The sequence below is a fragment of the Pongo abelii genome, chromosome 13, assembly GCF_028885655.2.
Source record: "Pongo abelii isolate AG06213 chromosome 13, NHGRI_mPonAbe1-v2.0_pri, whole genome shotgun sequence".
Classification (NCBI taxonomy): Eukaryota; Metazoa; Chordata; class Mammalia; order Primates; family Hominidae; genus Pongo; species Pongo abelii.
Window position 1 is genome coordinate 70,073,825 of NC_071998.2, and position 16,283 is coordinate 70,090,107.

The following is a 16,283-nucleotide window of genomic DNA, read 5'->3' on the forward strand; positions in this document are numbered from 1 at the left end:
TTGAATACTCTTGACTCATATGATGTTGCTTCCTGTCTGTTGTATCTTACTCTTGTGAGCAAGAACTGAAAGTTGTTATAAACACAGCTGTTAAGGCAGGTGTTTTAACCCAATGTCTTTGGATCTTCTGGAATTTCATGCTTGGGCGTTGGGCTGTCAATTAAATGCCTGAATTGCTTGCAGAATTGCCTGTGTGTGTGTGTGTGTGTGTGTGTGTGTGTTTGGGGTTGGTAGGAAAGGAGTATGGATAGTTTTTGGAGAAGAGTGTTCACAGAGGGTCCTGTGACACAAACAAGTTTGAATCCATGCCTTGGTAGAATAGGATTGTGCAAAATCCTGGTGTGAAATAGCAAAATATCATGTGGGGTGCATGTAGACAAAAAGTATTTGCCCGTGGCAGCGTGGGGACACATTCTAGGATGGTTGTTCAGAAACTTGGAAATCAGGAGTTTACTTTTGTAGGAGGGGTTCTTGATTAAGAACTATTGTTGGTACTCTAGTTGCAGGCAGCAGTAGGCGAGGCAGGGGACATGACTGGTGGTGAAGACCACAAAGGGGCCCCCACCAGGCCAGTGGCTAGTCAGGAGATATAAACAAGTTAGAACTTACAGGGATTGCCATTATGTTGTGGGGAGTCCTATCTTTGAAATTACTTCATTGCTTTGTGATAAGCTCTATACTTCTCTGCTTCTATTTCTCTATCTTGAGAAAACCTTGTCTGCCTGACTTGTGAATAACAATTATTTCATGAGATAGAGTAATATTGTAAACTTAAAAAAATGGTTTTGACTAAATAGTTAGAGCTAACTGTGCCTTTGACCCCAACCTCTTAAGAAAAACTCAAAATGGTACATTCCTGAATCCTTTTTAAGGCAGCTCCATAGCTAGTCTGACCCTTGTGATTCTCATGCTTTTTTTTTTTTTTCTTGATAGATTCATAAAAATGGTGAGAGTTTATCTTTGCTCAGATTGTTTTCTGTGACGATCAAGGGCAGTGCCACTATGGTCCCGAAGCAAAGTGGCAGTAATGTTGCTTTTTTTCTTTATTTCCCTAGAGTGTTTCTGGGTTGACTCAAAGCAATTTGTAGACACAGCTCTGCACAAATTAATATCTGGGAGAAGAAACAGTTGAGAGGAAAAAACAGTTTAAGTTGAGATCTACTTGGATTGAAAGCTCAGAGGTTGTTCTTGGGTTTCTTTCAGCTAATAGCTTCAGAATGGCCTCTGAGCAAAGATAGATGTCGAGGCAGACTTTGTTGTTTGTTGGTTCTCCCTTGCAGGCAGAGGCTATCCTCTGCTATCAAGGCTAAAGCATTCCAGGAGCTCTTTCCAGGCTTCCTTACAGAAGAACTGTGGGCAAGTGACCCTATCCAGGTCAGTGAGATATAAAAAGATGTGGTTTTCTTCTTAACAGAAACCCATGGAGAGAGAATTATCCTTCCTTCTGCATTTTAGTATGGTTATGTGAAGGCATGAGGTAATGTGTGGAGCTGTGGCAGCCATCTTGTGATGGGAGGGGATGGGATTTGAGGGATGCCACATGAATCAGGTACCCAGAGCCCTGATAATGTTAGGTCATCCATCCATCCCTGGACTTGCAGTGTGAGAAATAAAAATTATTTTAAAAAAAATTCAGGCCATTTTTGGGTATTCTGTACCTTGCAGAGGAACTATCTTAACTCAAATATATGGTTACATGCCATATTATGATGTTTCAGTCAAGGACAGACCACATATATGACAATGGTCCCATAAGGTTATAATGGAGCTGAAAATACTTTATTGCCTAGTGACATTGTAGCTGTCATAACATCACGCAAATTACTTTTTAAATAAATTTTTTGTAGCAGTGTAGATTAATTATAAAGTCTGTAATGGTGTTCATTAATGTCCTAGGCCTTCACATTTACTCACCACTGACTCATTCAGAGCAAATTCCAGTCTTGCCAGTTTCATTTGTGGTAAGTGCTTTATACAGGTGTACCATTTTTTATCTTTTATAAAACTGTATTTTTACTATACCTCTTCTGTGTTTAGATACACAAATACCATTTTGACACAATTGCCTACAATATTCAGTGCAGTAACATGCTGTTCAGGTTTGTAGCCTAGGATTAATAGGCCATATTGCATAGCTTATGTGTGTAGTAGGTTATACCATCTCGATAAATATACTCTATAATTGCACAGTAATGAAATTGCCTAAAGATTCATTTCTCAGAATATCCCTATTGTTAAGTGGTGTATGACTATATATAGATACATATATATTTCTATGTTAATGTCATGACTTATGTATATCAAAATATTGGGAACAACCTGAACACCCAACACTGGGGAACTACTTAAGTGAACTCAGGTATCTGTACAATGGCATACCATGTAGCTGTTAGAAATGATGTAGTCAAGGTGTATTAAGGATGTGGAAAAATGTTCTTAATACATGGTAAACAGGAAACGAAGAAACAGGTTAAATCACAAGATAGTTTGAGTTACTTTTGTTAAAAATGCTAACATGAATTCAAAAAATACTGGATAGGCCCACCATGTTATTACTAGTTTTCTTTGGCTGGTAGGATTATGTGTGGCTTTTAATTTTTTTTCACTCTGCTTATCTTCATTTAACATATAAGTTTCTAATCTGAAAAAAGCTATAAGACAAAATTCTATTCATATGGCCATTCCTTCTCTCTTCTGCCCCATCTGAGTAAATGGTACAACTATCTACCTAGTTACTTATGTTCCAAATTTCCAGGGTATCCTGAATTCCTCCACTTAGTCTCACTCTGTCGTCTTCCATAACCAGGTCTTTCCAGTTCTGTCTTCAAAGTAACACTCAACTCCTTCTGTTCTTTGCAACCTGTACTGCCACAACCCTAACTGAAGTTATCATTCATTATTTTCTTGTTTGAACCCCCTGCATTACCTACTAGCCGGTCTCCTGCCCTTCATTCTTGCCACTCTCAGATTCAGAAAATTATTATTTTTTAATATTCTAGCTTAAAATACTTACTAGTCTTTATAAAGGCCAGTTTAAGCTGGTTTACACACTCAAGCTTAAAATACTTGTTGGTCTTCTTTATGTAGGCCAGTGAAATAGATAAAATACTAAGAAATAGATTCACTTGTATATGTCAGAATGGACAAGCAGATCAGTGGGGAGAAAGATGGAAGCTAGTAAATATTACTGGGGGGCTGCCTGGTTATTCTTGTGGAAAAGAATCGGATACATATATGTCACCATATGCAGAAGTCAATCCTAGAATCATAAAAAGAACTTTAAAACTTAAAAAAACAGGAAGAATCTTTTTTTTTTTTACTTGGAGTAGGATTTCTTAAAAGGGTCACAGAAAGCCCAACTCATGAGAAAAGATTGACGTATTTATTGCTCACTTGGAATGAAAAACATCTGTTCATCAAAAGATACTTTAAAGAAAATGAGAAGACAAGCCAGAAACTAGGAGAAGTTATTTGTAACACATGTAACCAAAAAGTGATTATGATCCAGATTTATACCAGTTAAAGAGCAACTAAAAGTTCAGCTTAAAAAACAAAACCAAACCCCCAAACCCACCATAGCCTAGAGCTCTAATTATTCTTAAATAAAAGTCAAAAACCCTTAGTGTGCACAGCCTGATTCCAGAATATACTTGTATTCTACCCGACCCATTGCTCACTGGATTCTCACTAGGCTTCCTTTTACTTCACTGGTCACAGCAAGCGTCTGTTTTGTTCTGAGTCCTCTCAACTGCTTTTCTCTTGCTTCTGATTCCCAGCTGTCTGCAGTGTGCTGTCATTTGCATCCTGCAGGTCCCAGTTCAAAGGTTATTTCCCCAGAGGAGCTGCCTCCATTTATTTTTATGAATGAATGATTGCTTACCCCTTCCACCCTAGTTGAGAAAGGGTCCTAATCGGGCAGCAGGTACATCACTGGACTAAATGGTAGGGGCTTGTGCTCCATTTCTTGATGCTAATACCATCTCCCACTGACTCTCTCACCTAGGAGATCACACATGTGAGTGTTGGCCTGGTTTAGTGTTCTTCAAATTGCAACTCAAGAGATTCATGAGTGTACAGTGAAGTCCATTTAGTGGGCATAGTGGACTTTTTTTTTTAATTAAAAAAGGTATTGAAGACTAGAAAATATTAGAGTATGTTGCACATAGTAGTGTTTGGTAAACTTTGTTAATTTACATGTATATTTTATATAGACACACACATATGCACATAGACACATGCACAGAAATTGTGGTCAAAATTTTGGAAAGCAAGTCTCCTAGATGACATCTGAGGTTCATTCCACCTCTAACGTTCTAAGATCAAATGCAGGATTACTGAACAACCTAAAGCAGATAGGCTTTTTAAATGCTGCTTTACTTTAAAAAAAAAAAAAAGAAGAAGAAGAAGAAATTAGAGATGGTGTCTGACTGTGTTGCCCAGGTTGGAGTATAGTGGCTATTCATAGATATAATCATAGTGCACCACAGCCTCAGATGCCTGGGCTCAAGTGATCCTCCTGCCTCAGCCTCCCAAGTAGCTGGGACTACAGGCACATACATGCCACTGTGCCTGGCTCAGCTTTACTTTTTTTTAAAGTACTCTGAAGTACTAAAGAAAGCTTTTCTGAGTACATTGCCTTAGCTTGGTGACTTTAAAGACTAAAACTCACAAAATAGAACCATTGGTATCAGTAAGATGTTAAAGACTATAAAAATTTTCTTTAAGTAGCTTTAACAAGCTTCTGGGAAATTGTATTTCCATTATTAATTTTCTTAGAAGTACAGTTACTAGTAAACTTTTGGCCAATTCATAAAATACGCTAACGGGATCACTAATGGGAAAGTTAATAAATCAGGGTTTTTGTAGTTTTCTCCTTCTTTTCTTGCCATTATTACTTCATGAGTTAAACTACAAGTTAGGACAATGGAGCCGCTGGCAAAGATCTCATGATTTGCTTGCTTTGGTTGTTACTTGCCATCCCCTTAAGACCAGTCCGGAGATTTGGAGGACTACAGAGATCTGTGGTTTGTTTAGCTTGAGAAACTTATCCTTTCAGTGATAATCTTACTTGGATTGCTCTAAATGCATGTCTTCTCCCTATAGTAAATCTCATGTTGTAAGTCATCAGGAATGAGTTACAGATAAGCTTAGCTTGAAAAGTTTCTTCCTTTGTTCTTTTTATTCTTGCTTCTTTCCATATATTCACTTAACCTTTAGCTTTTTCTAGAGACATTTGTTAAAGTAAGGTAAGAAAGGCACATCTTATTTTCCCAGCCTCTACAACTACAGGGAAATTGAATGAATAGTAGAGCAAACATTGTATACTCATCACCTAGATTTACCGGTTAACATATTGTCACTTTTGTTTTCTGTCTCTGTTTATATACTCATACAAATACATGTGCACTTTTTGGAATGTGCTGAACTAATTGAAAGTAAAAGGCAGTCATGCTGTTTCACCCCGTAATATTTCAGTGTGCTTCTTCTATGAACAAGGACATCTTCCTGTATAAGCCTAATACCATTAACACATTCCTATACCAGTGTTACAGCTCATAATCATGTTTCTCCAATTGTCCACAAAATGTCCTGAATAGCACTTTTTTCTTCAATCCAGGATTCAATTCAGAAATTGTCTTTGCTGTCATGTCTTTTTACTCTTCTTTAAATCACAGTGTCCCAAAGCATTTTGCTTTTTAAGATATTGGCATTTTGAAGATTCTAGGCCAGTTTTCTGGAATCTTCCACAGTCTACATTTGTCTGATTGTTTCTGATTGTTTTCTTAAGTTTAGATTTAGGTTAAGTGTTTTTAGTAGGAATACTAACTAGGTGATGTGTATTTCCAGTTGTATCATATTACTGGTGAAGCTAGGTGATCCGTGGGGTGATACGTGGGCACTATGAATAACCTGTTTCCCTGCAACTTTTTACCCAGTGGTTGTAATATCGATGGTTGAGTCTGTCCTGCATTAGTTAATACATTTGACGTGGTAAAACTGTAAATTTTAAGTTATTTCTTTCCTTTCAAATTAATATTCTGTAAAGAAGAGCTTTTCCTGTTTTCTCCTCTCCTTGCTCCCTCACTCTCTGTGCATATGAAAACGTGGGCTTCTGGTACCTTTCCTTAATACTAGCAGTCACCATTTATTGAGTGTTTATTATTTGCCAAACACTGTGTGATATGGTTTGGCTGTGTCCCCACCCAAATCTCATGTTGAATTATAGTTCCTACAGTCCCCATATGTGGTGGGAGGGATCTCATGGGAGGTAATTTAATCAGGGGCAATTTTCCCCATGCTATTCTTGTGATAGTAAGTTCTCACAAGATCTGATGGTTTTATGAGGGGCTTCCCCCTTCACTTGGCTCTCATGCTTCTCCTTCCTGCTGCCATGTGAAGAAGGGCATGTTTGCTTCCCCTTCCACCATGATTTTAAGCTTCCTGAGGCCTCCCCAGCCATGCTTAACTGTGAGTCAATCAAACCTCTTTCCTTTATAAATTACCCAGTCTTGGATATGTCTTTATTAGCAGCATGAGAACGGACTAATACGCTGTGCTAAGGGTTTTATATGTATCATGTCATACAATTCTTCCAGTAACCTTGGGAGGTAGATTTTGTAACTAACTGTTCTCACTTTTTACATGAAGAAACGGAGCATCAGAAATGTTAAATGACTTGTTCAAACAGATGATAAGGATTCCAGTGGCTCCGAGGCCACTTCATTGTGATGCTTCCCAAATGTCAGCCAGACTGTGCTTTCTCACACCTAGCCCGACTTACAGACAGGAGCGAGGCCAGCAGAACAACTGTCCGTAGTAAATAGTGTCTTCACAAGCCAAGGAGTATGGCTACCAGCCCTGTCCTGGGCCCTTTCCTGTGCTTGCTGCTCTATTTCAGAGTCTGTTGCCTCTTCCTTTTTGGCTCCTTTCAAGGTCTGCTGAGTCTTCCCTTCTCTCCTAGAGTGGAACAGTGTCTCCTGGTTGGATTGAGGCACACATGCTCAGAGCGAGCAGCTCACAGCTTGGCTAGCTCCTGGTGGATGAGTAGTATGGTTGTGGGCTTGGGAGACAGCCAGCCCTGAACTTAGGAGCTGGCACTGGCCTGAGAGTCATTCTCTGTCTCTAGTCCTTGGCCCCAGAGTGCCCCACATCTTCACCTATTTTCTTGGGGTACCAAAAAATCCATTCCTGAAAATGTTTTTTGAAAATGTGTTATAACCTATAAAGTCATTATTCTTAATGATGCTGAGATTGTCTCAAGTTTTGCCAGTGGGGATCCCTTCAATTTGGCTCATTGTCCTTTTGACACAATATCTGTTAGTCTAGATAGCTTTCTTGATTTCTGGCACAAGATATAGCAGGTTCACCTTGCACTTGCACTTTTTTTTAGAAACCAAAATATGAGCACAAAGTGTGCTCATTGCTACTGAGATGTTGTTGTTTCTAAGGAAGGTGCATGTTTTTTGAGAATTTTTCTGCTGTTGATAGCGTAGTAGAGTTGGAGTAGGGGTGAACAAGGAAACTGCTGCCTGGCCTTCAGTTGGAAATGCCCAGAATTCCTAGGGATGTCGGTGACTGCAGCTCTGTCCTTGCTAGTTCCTGCTTGGTCAATGACTTGTCAGTCCCTTGTCATCAAGCAGTTGGGGGCCTTTGATTAAAAATAACTCCTCTTTTTGCTGACAGAAAGACAACATTTCAGAAGACATTTCTTGTGAATTCTATTCTCCAGTGGTCCTTTTCTGCCCTTTGTTCCAAACTTGAAACTGCAGGGAAATCTTTGTTACAGAGAATCCAGTAAAAACCTATTAACAGCATTGAGGCTGTGTCTGCCACTTCATGGCTGTGTATTTTCAGACATCATTGCTATTTTTCAGAATTAAATTAATTATCTTAATGGAGTACTTACTTAAGTTTAAAGTTCACTCCATTTTAATGTTTATTGTCTTGAGTGGCCCATCAAGGAAACAGGAAGAAGAAGTTTATTTTGTATTGTGGTTTGAGATAAGAGAGGTTTTTATTTATTATTAATTTTAAGTAAGGCACCCAAAGATAATAAAGGCCTAGGAAGGATAGCGAGAAGAATTTTGCCATGATACATATTTTTCTCAGTAGGTCTTCCTCAGTGGTGGTTATGTAATGTACGTTTATGTTAATACTCTATGCCCTCTTTAATTCTTTGGCTTGATATTTGTTTTGTTTTTCTTCTAAAGCCTATATATATATATATATATATTTTTTTTTTAACCTGCTAGTTTATAATGTATCTTAAATTACATCAGTAACAAATCTGTGTTATACCGTATACTCTTAATATACATTTCCCTTCCTTTTGGTCTTTAAAAAGCAAGGAGTTTTATGTTTCTTAGTGGGACTGTAAGATAAAGTAGAATATCTTTGCAGGTTAATTGCTCTGTAATTAACCCAGCTAGGGCAGAGGACAGTTTTCACTTAACCCTGTTGGGAAACATAAGCAAGCTTTCACTTTATTGTAGGGCAATCCATTAGATTATGGTACTCTCAGCTACTTGACTAATATCCAGAGAAACCGTACTCCTTTTCCAGGGAATCCTGAATTCCTCTGTTGATAAGATGACTTAATAGAAATATATTTTTAATGAATTCTTGACATTTGATAAATTAAGGCCATTTATTTTAGTAGAGACAAAGGTGAAGTTCTACTTAGCCATTGGTGACTTACTACTTTTATTTAAAGATGTTTTCCAATGTGTTTTATTGACTAACCCTTATCAGTTATAAAATACCTGCTACTCTAGTTCTAGGCTAGTTCCTAAGGTGAAAATTTCTAAAGAAGCTTAAAAATGACCACTAAGTACAGAAAGGGGTCTCATTTATTAATGTATACATCTTAAAGCCTACTGTAATATTTTAATATCTCTATCTTACATTTTTGTCATATGCCTTTTGGTGACTTAATTTCATTTTATCTTATAGTTTAATATTTTTAAAACACTTGATAAAAATTGCTCCCTTCTACAGGATGCCTGAGTATAATTTTTCTGTTTGATATTTTGTATATTTATAAAACGGTGACTGATAAACATGAATTTATGGTAGCTGCCTCTCATTTATTCTTAAGATCAAGGCATATACTATTAAGCAGTATGCCTGTAGGTTGGTTGTTACCATTCATAAAATCTTTGAAACGACTTTATAATTTTGGTATAATAACAAATGAAAAAGCCTCTCTAAATGCAACATTGTATGCTGGTTTGGATTCTGGGACAGAAAAATGACATTAGTGGAACAACTACAGAAATCTGTATAAAGTCTCTAGTTTGGTGAATAGCAATGAACTAATGTTAATTTCTTAGTTTTGATAAATTTTATGGTTATATAAAATGTTAACATTAGTGAAAGGTAGGTAAAGAATATATGGGAACTCTATATGTAGTAGAAGCTTAACTCATTAAAAGCTTTGAATATATAGAGACATACGACCATAGTTTGAGTTCATTAATTAGTTCAGGAAAAGTTTAGTGGTAGTTATATTTAAGCCCATTTATAATTCATAATTAGGAATTTAAAAATTAAAAGACCGACAATAAAAATAAATACACTTTTCATATGAGGGCTCCAAGTTCTGTATGTTCGATCACTAAAAATATCAGTTTTACTCATTTTAGATTATTGCTGCTTAAGATGTCCAGAATAGGCTTATAGTACAAGCAGCTTTTTTATTTCTTCTAGTTTAACTTTAAATTCAAAAGATTGAAACATCTGGAAGAAAATAGAGTCAAAATTCATCAGTGTATAAAATCGTGCTGATATTAGTTGGTAATCTGTTTGCATACCTACTAAGTGTGAGAAATATCTAGGCACTGTGGGAAATATTTTTTAAATAGCTCTAATTAAAAGGTATGGCATACGCAAACTTGTGCACACACACATGTAGCACATATATATGTATTTAAAAAGTCTTTTTTTGTCTTGGATTGTTAAGTATCATAATGGTATTGAGCTTAAGTGGTGTCAGAATTGAGAGACAGTGGTGGAGATTACTTTGAGCCAGGGTGATGAGGAATGTCTTCACCGAGAAAGTAAGCAGGAGTTTAGCTTAGAAGGATGGGTAGAATTTATACATATAGAGACAGATGAGAGAGTACTCTGTGGGTGTGTGTTGATTAGTAGTAAAGCTGAGCCCTAGGAGTTTAGATGTCTCCCTAAATAGACTAGTGTTACGGGCAGAGAGTTCCCTGAATGGTGTTGCACAGTAGGGTGGAGTTAGGCTGATGCTAGTTTATGGAAAGTCTTGAATGCTAAGAAATCGGAACTCTTGTTTTTAGATAAAAGGGATCTGTTGCTTTTGGAACCAGAGAGTAACTATCAAAGGAGTATTTTATTTTCAGTAGTATCAGAGTTTTGTATTGAGTTCTCGCTACGTTTAGGGAACTGAGCTAGGTGCCAGGGGTACTAAGAGGCCTGAGACTGGTCTCTTCTCTCCAAAGTCTCACACTCTCTGGCAAGTCAGGGTCTTCTTATCTATAAAAAGATGAATAACAATGCCTTTATGAGGCAGTATATGCCAGTGAATAATACAGGGAGCCCTATAACATGTTGGACACTTAGATTGCTTGGAGAAGGCTGTAGGAAACAGGTGAAACATAAGCTGAGCTGAGACAGGAGTACAACTTAGGTAAGTAATGTGGAGGTTGTTCTAAAAGGTGCAGAAGGATATGAATTTAGGGAAAAAAACCACAGGTGGAGAAAGCAGTATGGGTTCATTGTAACTAAAATGAGCTAATAGAGACTTAAAATAATCAGCATGTGAGGTGATGAGTCTGGTGAGTATCATGACAAGTAGAAACAAGGGATTATTTGAGAATCTTCAGGACTTGGCAGTTATCAATATAGGATAGCAAAGAAGGATAACAAATTGTTGATGACCAGTAACTTGAGCCAGTAGAGGTTGGGTTTTGTGTCACACATTTTCATTTCCAGGTAATGCTGGACTGCCAAGTACAATTGTTTGACAAAAAGTTAGAATGGGGGTGTCAAAGTTTGGAAGACAATTGTGGGTCAAAGGTGGATAAAGATGAGTGAGGCCAGAGAGGAGCAAAGGAGCAAAAGGAGAAAAAGCCAAGAAGGACATACAACTGCTGCATTCAGAGAGCCAAAGAAAGGCTGGCCATCGTGATGATTTCAGTGTTCTTGAAGCAGGTGGAGGATATGCTGTCTAGGACTGCAGATACATCAGAAAAAGAAAACTGAGAAATGCTCAGTCACGTGTGAGTGGTCCTCAGTTTTATGAGAATGGTGGGCCTGCAGTCCAGATGGTCAGGTCTAAGGAGTAAGTGTGTGTGTATAGAGGAGGGGCTTGTTGAAGTGGAGGCAGCAGATTTACCTCAGTGTTTGAAGAAGTTTGGATGTGCGAAGACAGGGACGGACATACGTACATACATACATACATGCATACATACGTACACACACACATACAACAAGGCAGTAGCTGAAGAGGGCAAAAGAAGGGTATTGTAGTTAAATTTAACAAACATCAAGTGCCAGTTTTGTGCAGGACTGTGTGTAGGGGGCAGTGGAGGACACAAAAAGTGATTAAAATATAGTGGGATTTCTGTTCCCCTGAAAAAGTACTGCCTCAGGTTCTTTTGACTTTAGATGGGCAGTTCATCTTTAACAAAATGTTGGACAAAATCAGTGATGAAACAACTGAAGATGAGGGAGAGTTGGAGAGTTGAAGGAGCAGTGAAAAAGAATGGAAGAAAACATGATGTGCAGGTGGAGAGGCTGGCCTTTGAAAGGAGAAGGACCCTTCTCTAAGATAAGCATAAAGGAGGAAGAGAAGAAGGTCATTTTAGAACTGTTCTGAGATAGACTAAAACCAAACAAGGACCTCAGGAAGCCTTACTGTGAATGTCATGTATAACTATGATTTCTGCCTTTGAAAAGTTCTGGTCCGATGGAACGATGAGTCGATGCTTTTTTTATCCTGTAGGAGAAAAAGAATAAAAGTGACATACCTGGATCATTAAAGGTATTGGGTTTTGGCTGAGGGCTTTTTTTTTTGTTTTTTGTTTTTTGAGACAGGGTTTCACTCTGTCACACAGGCTGGGATGCAGTAGCGCAATCATGGCTCACTGCAGCCATGACCTCCCTGGCTCAGGTGATTCTCCCACCTCAGCCTCCTGAGTAGCTGGGACTACAGGTGTGTGCCACCATGCCCAGCTCATTTTTGTATTTTTAGTAGACACAGGATTTTGCCATGTTGCCCAGGCTGGTCTCAAACTCCTGGGCTCAAGTGATCTGACCGCCTCAGCTTCCCCAAGTGTTGGGATTACAGGCATGAGCCACTGCACCAGGCTTGTTTTTTTTTTTTTTTTTTTTTTTTGTCTAATGTAATAGATACATTTTTAAAACTATCAAGATAATGTGTGAATATTTCAGGGTCTGCAGTTAGCCAGGATTTGTGAGATGTAGACTTATAGAGCTTAGAGTCTAAGAAGGGAGGTAAGAAAGACGAGCATGCAGGATCTTAATAAATGCCTGCTCATTCACCTCTGATCTGAGGTAGAAAGTGGCTGTGTGTCCAAAACATACACATGGAGTATTAGGGGAATTTAGAGGAGAAAGAATTGGAGCTATTTCTGTTTTTGAAACATATTGCCATATATTTACTTCAAGTCCCTATTTTGTTTTCTTCATAGACGTTATTTTCTGCACTGTTAGGAAATATAATTTTGTGCGCATACTTTTTGATCCCCACTGAATAACAGTATGTAAAGAATTATGAACATGATTTTGGCCACTTAAATGAAGAGAATCACCTTATCTCAAAACTACCCAGTTAAGAAAAGCTTCGGCAGGACTTGGAGTGTGGGTGGGGATTGGTTGGTGGAGTATCTGGATGTGGCCCCCATTTTCCATTTTCTGCTTGTAAACTTGCCTTTCAAAGTGTTCATACTTTATTCTGTTGACTATATTTTAAGTGCATGTAGCCAGAACATAGGTGCAAGTCAGTAAGAGAAAAGAACTAATTAATACTGTACTTGGACTTTTGTAGTCAAACATAGGAAGACATGTAGGAGTGGAAGAAAATAAACCTAATTTGGAGAGGAGGAAAAAAGGTCCACTTTTTTTCTCTGAGGTATTAATAAAAGCATTTTGAGATTTTTCTTGGTGGAATGATCGATCTCTCTATCTCTCTCTCTCTCTCTGTCCCTGTCCCTATCTCTAGATATTTTGTGAAATTTTGCTTGGAAAGAAAATTATAGAAGGGACTATTTGGCTATCATAGGTTAGGCCTGGAATGTGATTTCTTTAAAGGCGAAAACTAAAATTCAGTCACTACAAAATTTAACCTGAGAATTACTCAATACTTGTTGTCATACAATATTGTTAAGCAGGGTTTGAGTTGAAGGGATTCCTACTGAGTAATACATTTAATGTCCTTCCTTCACCACCAACTCCTCCTCTCCCCCACTTCCCACTCAGAAGAGGCAACAAGGCTTGCCCACCGCGGTTCCTGTAGCAGAGTTTGATGCAGCCTCGGCTGAGGTCAAGCACACCCATTCCAGCCTCTTGAGGGCTTTCTCTATGTGTTGCCAGTGTGCTGGTAAAAATGACTTTAAACTCTTGTCAGCGAAGTTACTGGTGCATGCATCACAGTCCCACTCAAATAAACCTGTCACAACACAGAGTCGGCCGCTAGAGAAGAGTACAAGGGCAGGCCTCTAGCTTTTCATTCGAGCATCACTAAACGTGCACAGAGTGCCCAATTATTTCAGCATTATTGAGCAAGCCTACAGGAGGACCCAAGCCTTGCTACATTAGATTTTCTTTAGTAATTTGCTCAAGTACCGCTGAGGACACTTAAAGGGCTTAAAACGGTGGCTGCAACCAGTTTCCTTTTCTGGGTTGTTAATTCAGGTTTTCTCTTTCAAATTAACTCTCCCTGCATGCTGTGCAGTGGTTCTGGGAGAACTGTTTAACACTAATTTTCTCAATTTTCAGCTTTTTTTGTTCAACATAACTGCTTTAACAGTTACTCACGTATATGTTATGTTTAGAAATGTATGATAGTGAGGCCTTATTTTATTTTTTTGAGATAAAAAAAGCCTTTTATGAGGTTTGGTAAAGAAATATGTTTGCATATCAACTATTGAAAGTTACTTATGTAATTTCACCACTTAAAAATTAAATTATTTATATTGCATGTGCAAAACCTCCAAGTAAAAGAAAGGTAGCATTTATTGACTACACAGCTCCTTTGCTCCTTCCCCCTTTTAAAAATATATGTATGTTAATGATAAATATTACATAGGTGTTGGCTTTTTTCTTTTTTTTTTTTTTTTTTTGAGATGGAGTCTTGCTCTGTTGCCCAGGCTGGAGTGCAGTGGCATGAACTCGGCTCACTGCAAGCTCCACCTCCCGGGTTCATGCCATTCTCCTGCCTCAGCCTCCCCAGTAGCTGGGACTACAGGCACCCGCCACCACGCTCGGCTAATTTTTTTGTATTTTTAGTAGAGACGGGATTTCACCGCGTTAGCCAGGATGGTCTCAATCTCCTGACCTCATGATCCGCCTACCTCGGCCTCCCAAAGTGCTGGGATTACAGGCGTGAGCCACTGCGCCCAGCCAGTGTTGGCTTTTTTACTGCCTATTTATGCCTTTCTGTTTCTCTTGGGGCAGGGGTTGGATATAGGGGGCAAATTCAATATCTGTGTTTAATTTTTCACAGCAGCAACAACTCCAGGCCCAGCATTTATCACATGGACATGGTCTCCCCGTACCTCTGACTCCACACCCTTCAGGGCTCCAGCCCCCTGCCATTCCACCCATCGGTAGCAGTGCTGGGCTTCTAGCCCTCTCCAGTGCTCTAGGAGGTCAGTCCCATCTTCCAATTAAAGATGAGAAGAAGCACCATGATAATGATCACCAAAGAGGTGAGTGACTCTCTTGGGATGCCAATCTGAGATGACCTACCTGCTGCTAAGGGTAGGTTCTGGATGCTATTGTTTATTCTCTCTGAACTTAGTTTTACCAGTGACTAGACAGAGGATTTCCACTGGAAGGTAAATTAATTACTGCAAGTAGTCAGTTGCCAAACAATATTCCAGTGGTTGGCAAGAGCTAACGTACTCCCTAGAGGCAGAGGGACCTGTTTCTGGTTATTGCCTTTGATTTCTTGCTACCTTCTATGTTCCCCAGGTCTAAATCAGTAATGAAATCCCATGATGCTCTGTTTGAAGTAGCATGTTGCATTAATAGTTAATTTTGACTGAATTTATTTTGGGGAATGTCTTGCTGATAAATGCTCACTTGGTATTTGACCAAATCAATTATTATTTATAAACAAATGAGCCTATATAGAGCAGTAAAAATCTCACAGGTAAGAAAACAATTTCAGTAGTCTTAGTAATTAAGAAGGTACAGACCAAATTAATGAAATCTGTTGGTTTAACTATCTCTCTCACCCAGTCTGTTTAGAAGCATGAAATTAACTAATTTCTTCCTAGAAGACCAACATAATTGTTTATGCAATTAATTGATTTAAAGGCCAGTTGTGCTCCTTCTAGGTTGATTTCCTTCTTCCACTAAGGTAGATGATGGTGCAGAAACATTTTGATGTGACTGTTGTTTTTCTGTGGTGTTTACTGATAATTTTTATTAGTTAATGACAGAAATGCAGATGAAAAAGTCTCCCAGCATTCCTTTCTGGGAATTTACTTAGCACAAGGATGGTTCATTGGCTTGAAGGGTGTGGTTCATAATTAAAAGCTCATATCCCTGTTTCAGCATCCTTACTATGAATTATAATATTAAGTCAGTGATTTTTATCACATATGCATAAATGTCCATCTCTGATATTAGAAACACTGTAATTTGTCATCCAGTTATCTTAATGCTATGGTACAGAGTTGATGCATGATTGTAAATACTTTGAAAAAGTCTACAAGGAGCACAGATAATAAGAATGTCCAGCTTTGGTTCTTCTGAAATTGTGTCAAAGGTAGATTGGTACTTTATGAATTTGGTTGTGCAGTATTAATAATTAGTTTTACAGCACAGTTGACATCTGTGTAATTTATTATTTAGCAGAGATCAAGTTTGATAAATCAGTATGATTTTATGTAAACTAACTAGTACTTTTCTTTTCTTCTTCCCACCACTTTATCTGCTTGTGTTGCTGCTGTTTTGCATATAGACAGAGACTCCATCAAGGTAGGACTCAAAATTTACAGACTGAGGAATGGCTTAAAAGGGCTGTAAATGATTTGAATGAATCTAGTAAAGAATTCTTTGAGATT

General features: G+C 38.3%; 1 protein-coding gene across 8 annotated transcripts in view; it reads left to right on the forward strand.

Moving 5' to 3' along the window:
- Positions 1-16,283, forward strand: part of LOC100462498 (transducin-like enhancer protein 4) — a 153,088-nt gene that overhangs the window by 64,524 nt on the left and 72,281 nt on the right. For 4 of the 8 annotated variants that reach the window (XM_024252264.3, XM_009244537.4, XM_054520082.2 and 1 more), the window contains 2 exons: positions 14,714-14,918; positions 16,181-16,197. In XM_024252264.3, coding sequence (XP_024108032.1) covers positions 14,714-14,918; positions 16,181-16,197 — 222 coding nt within the window. The remainder of the gene's footprint in view (positions 1-14,713; positions 14,919-16,180; positions 16,198-16,283) is intronic. The other 4 variants (XM_054520085.2, XM_024252265.3, XM_024252268.3 and 1 more) reach the window with 1 other exon arrangement.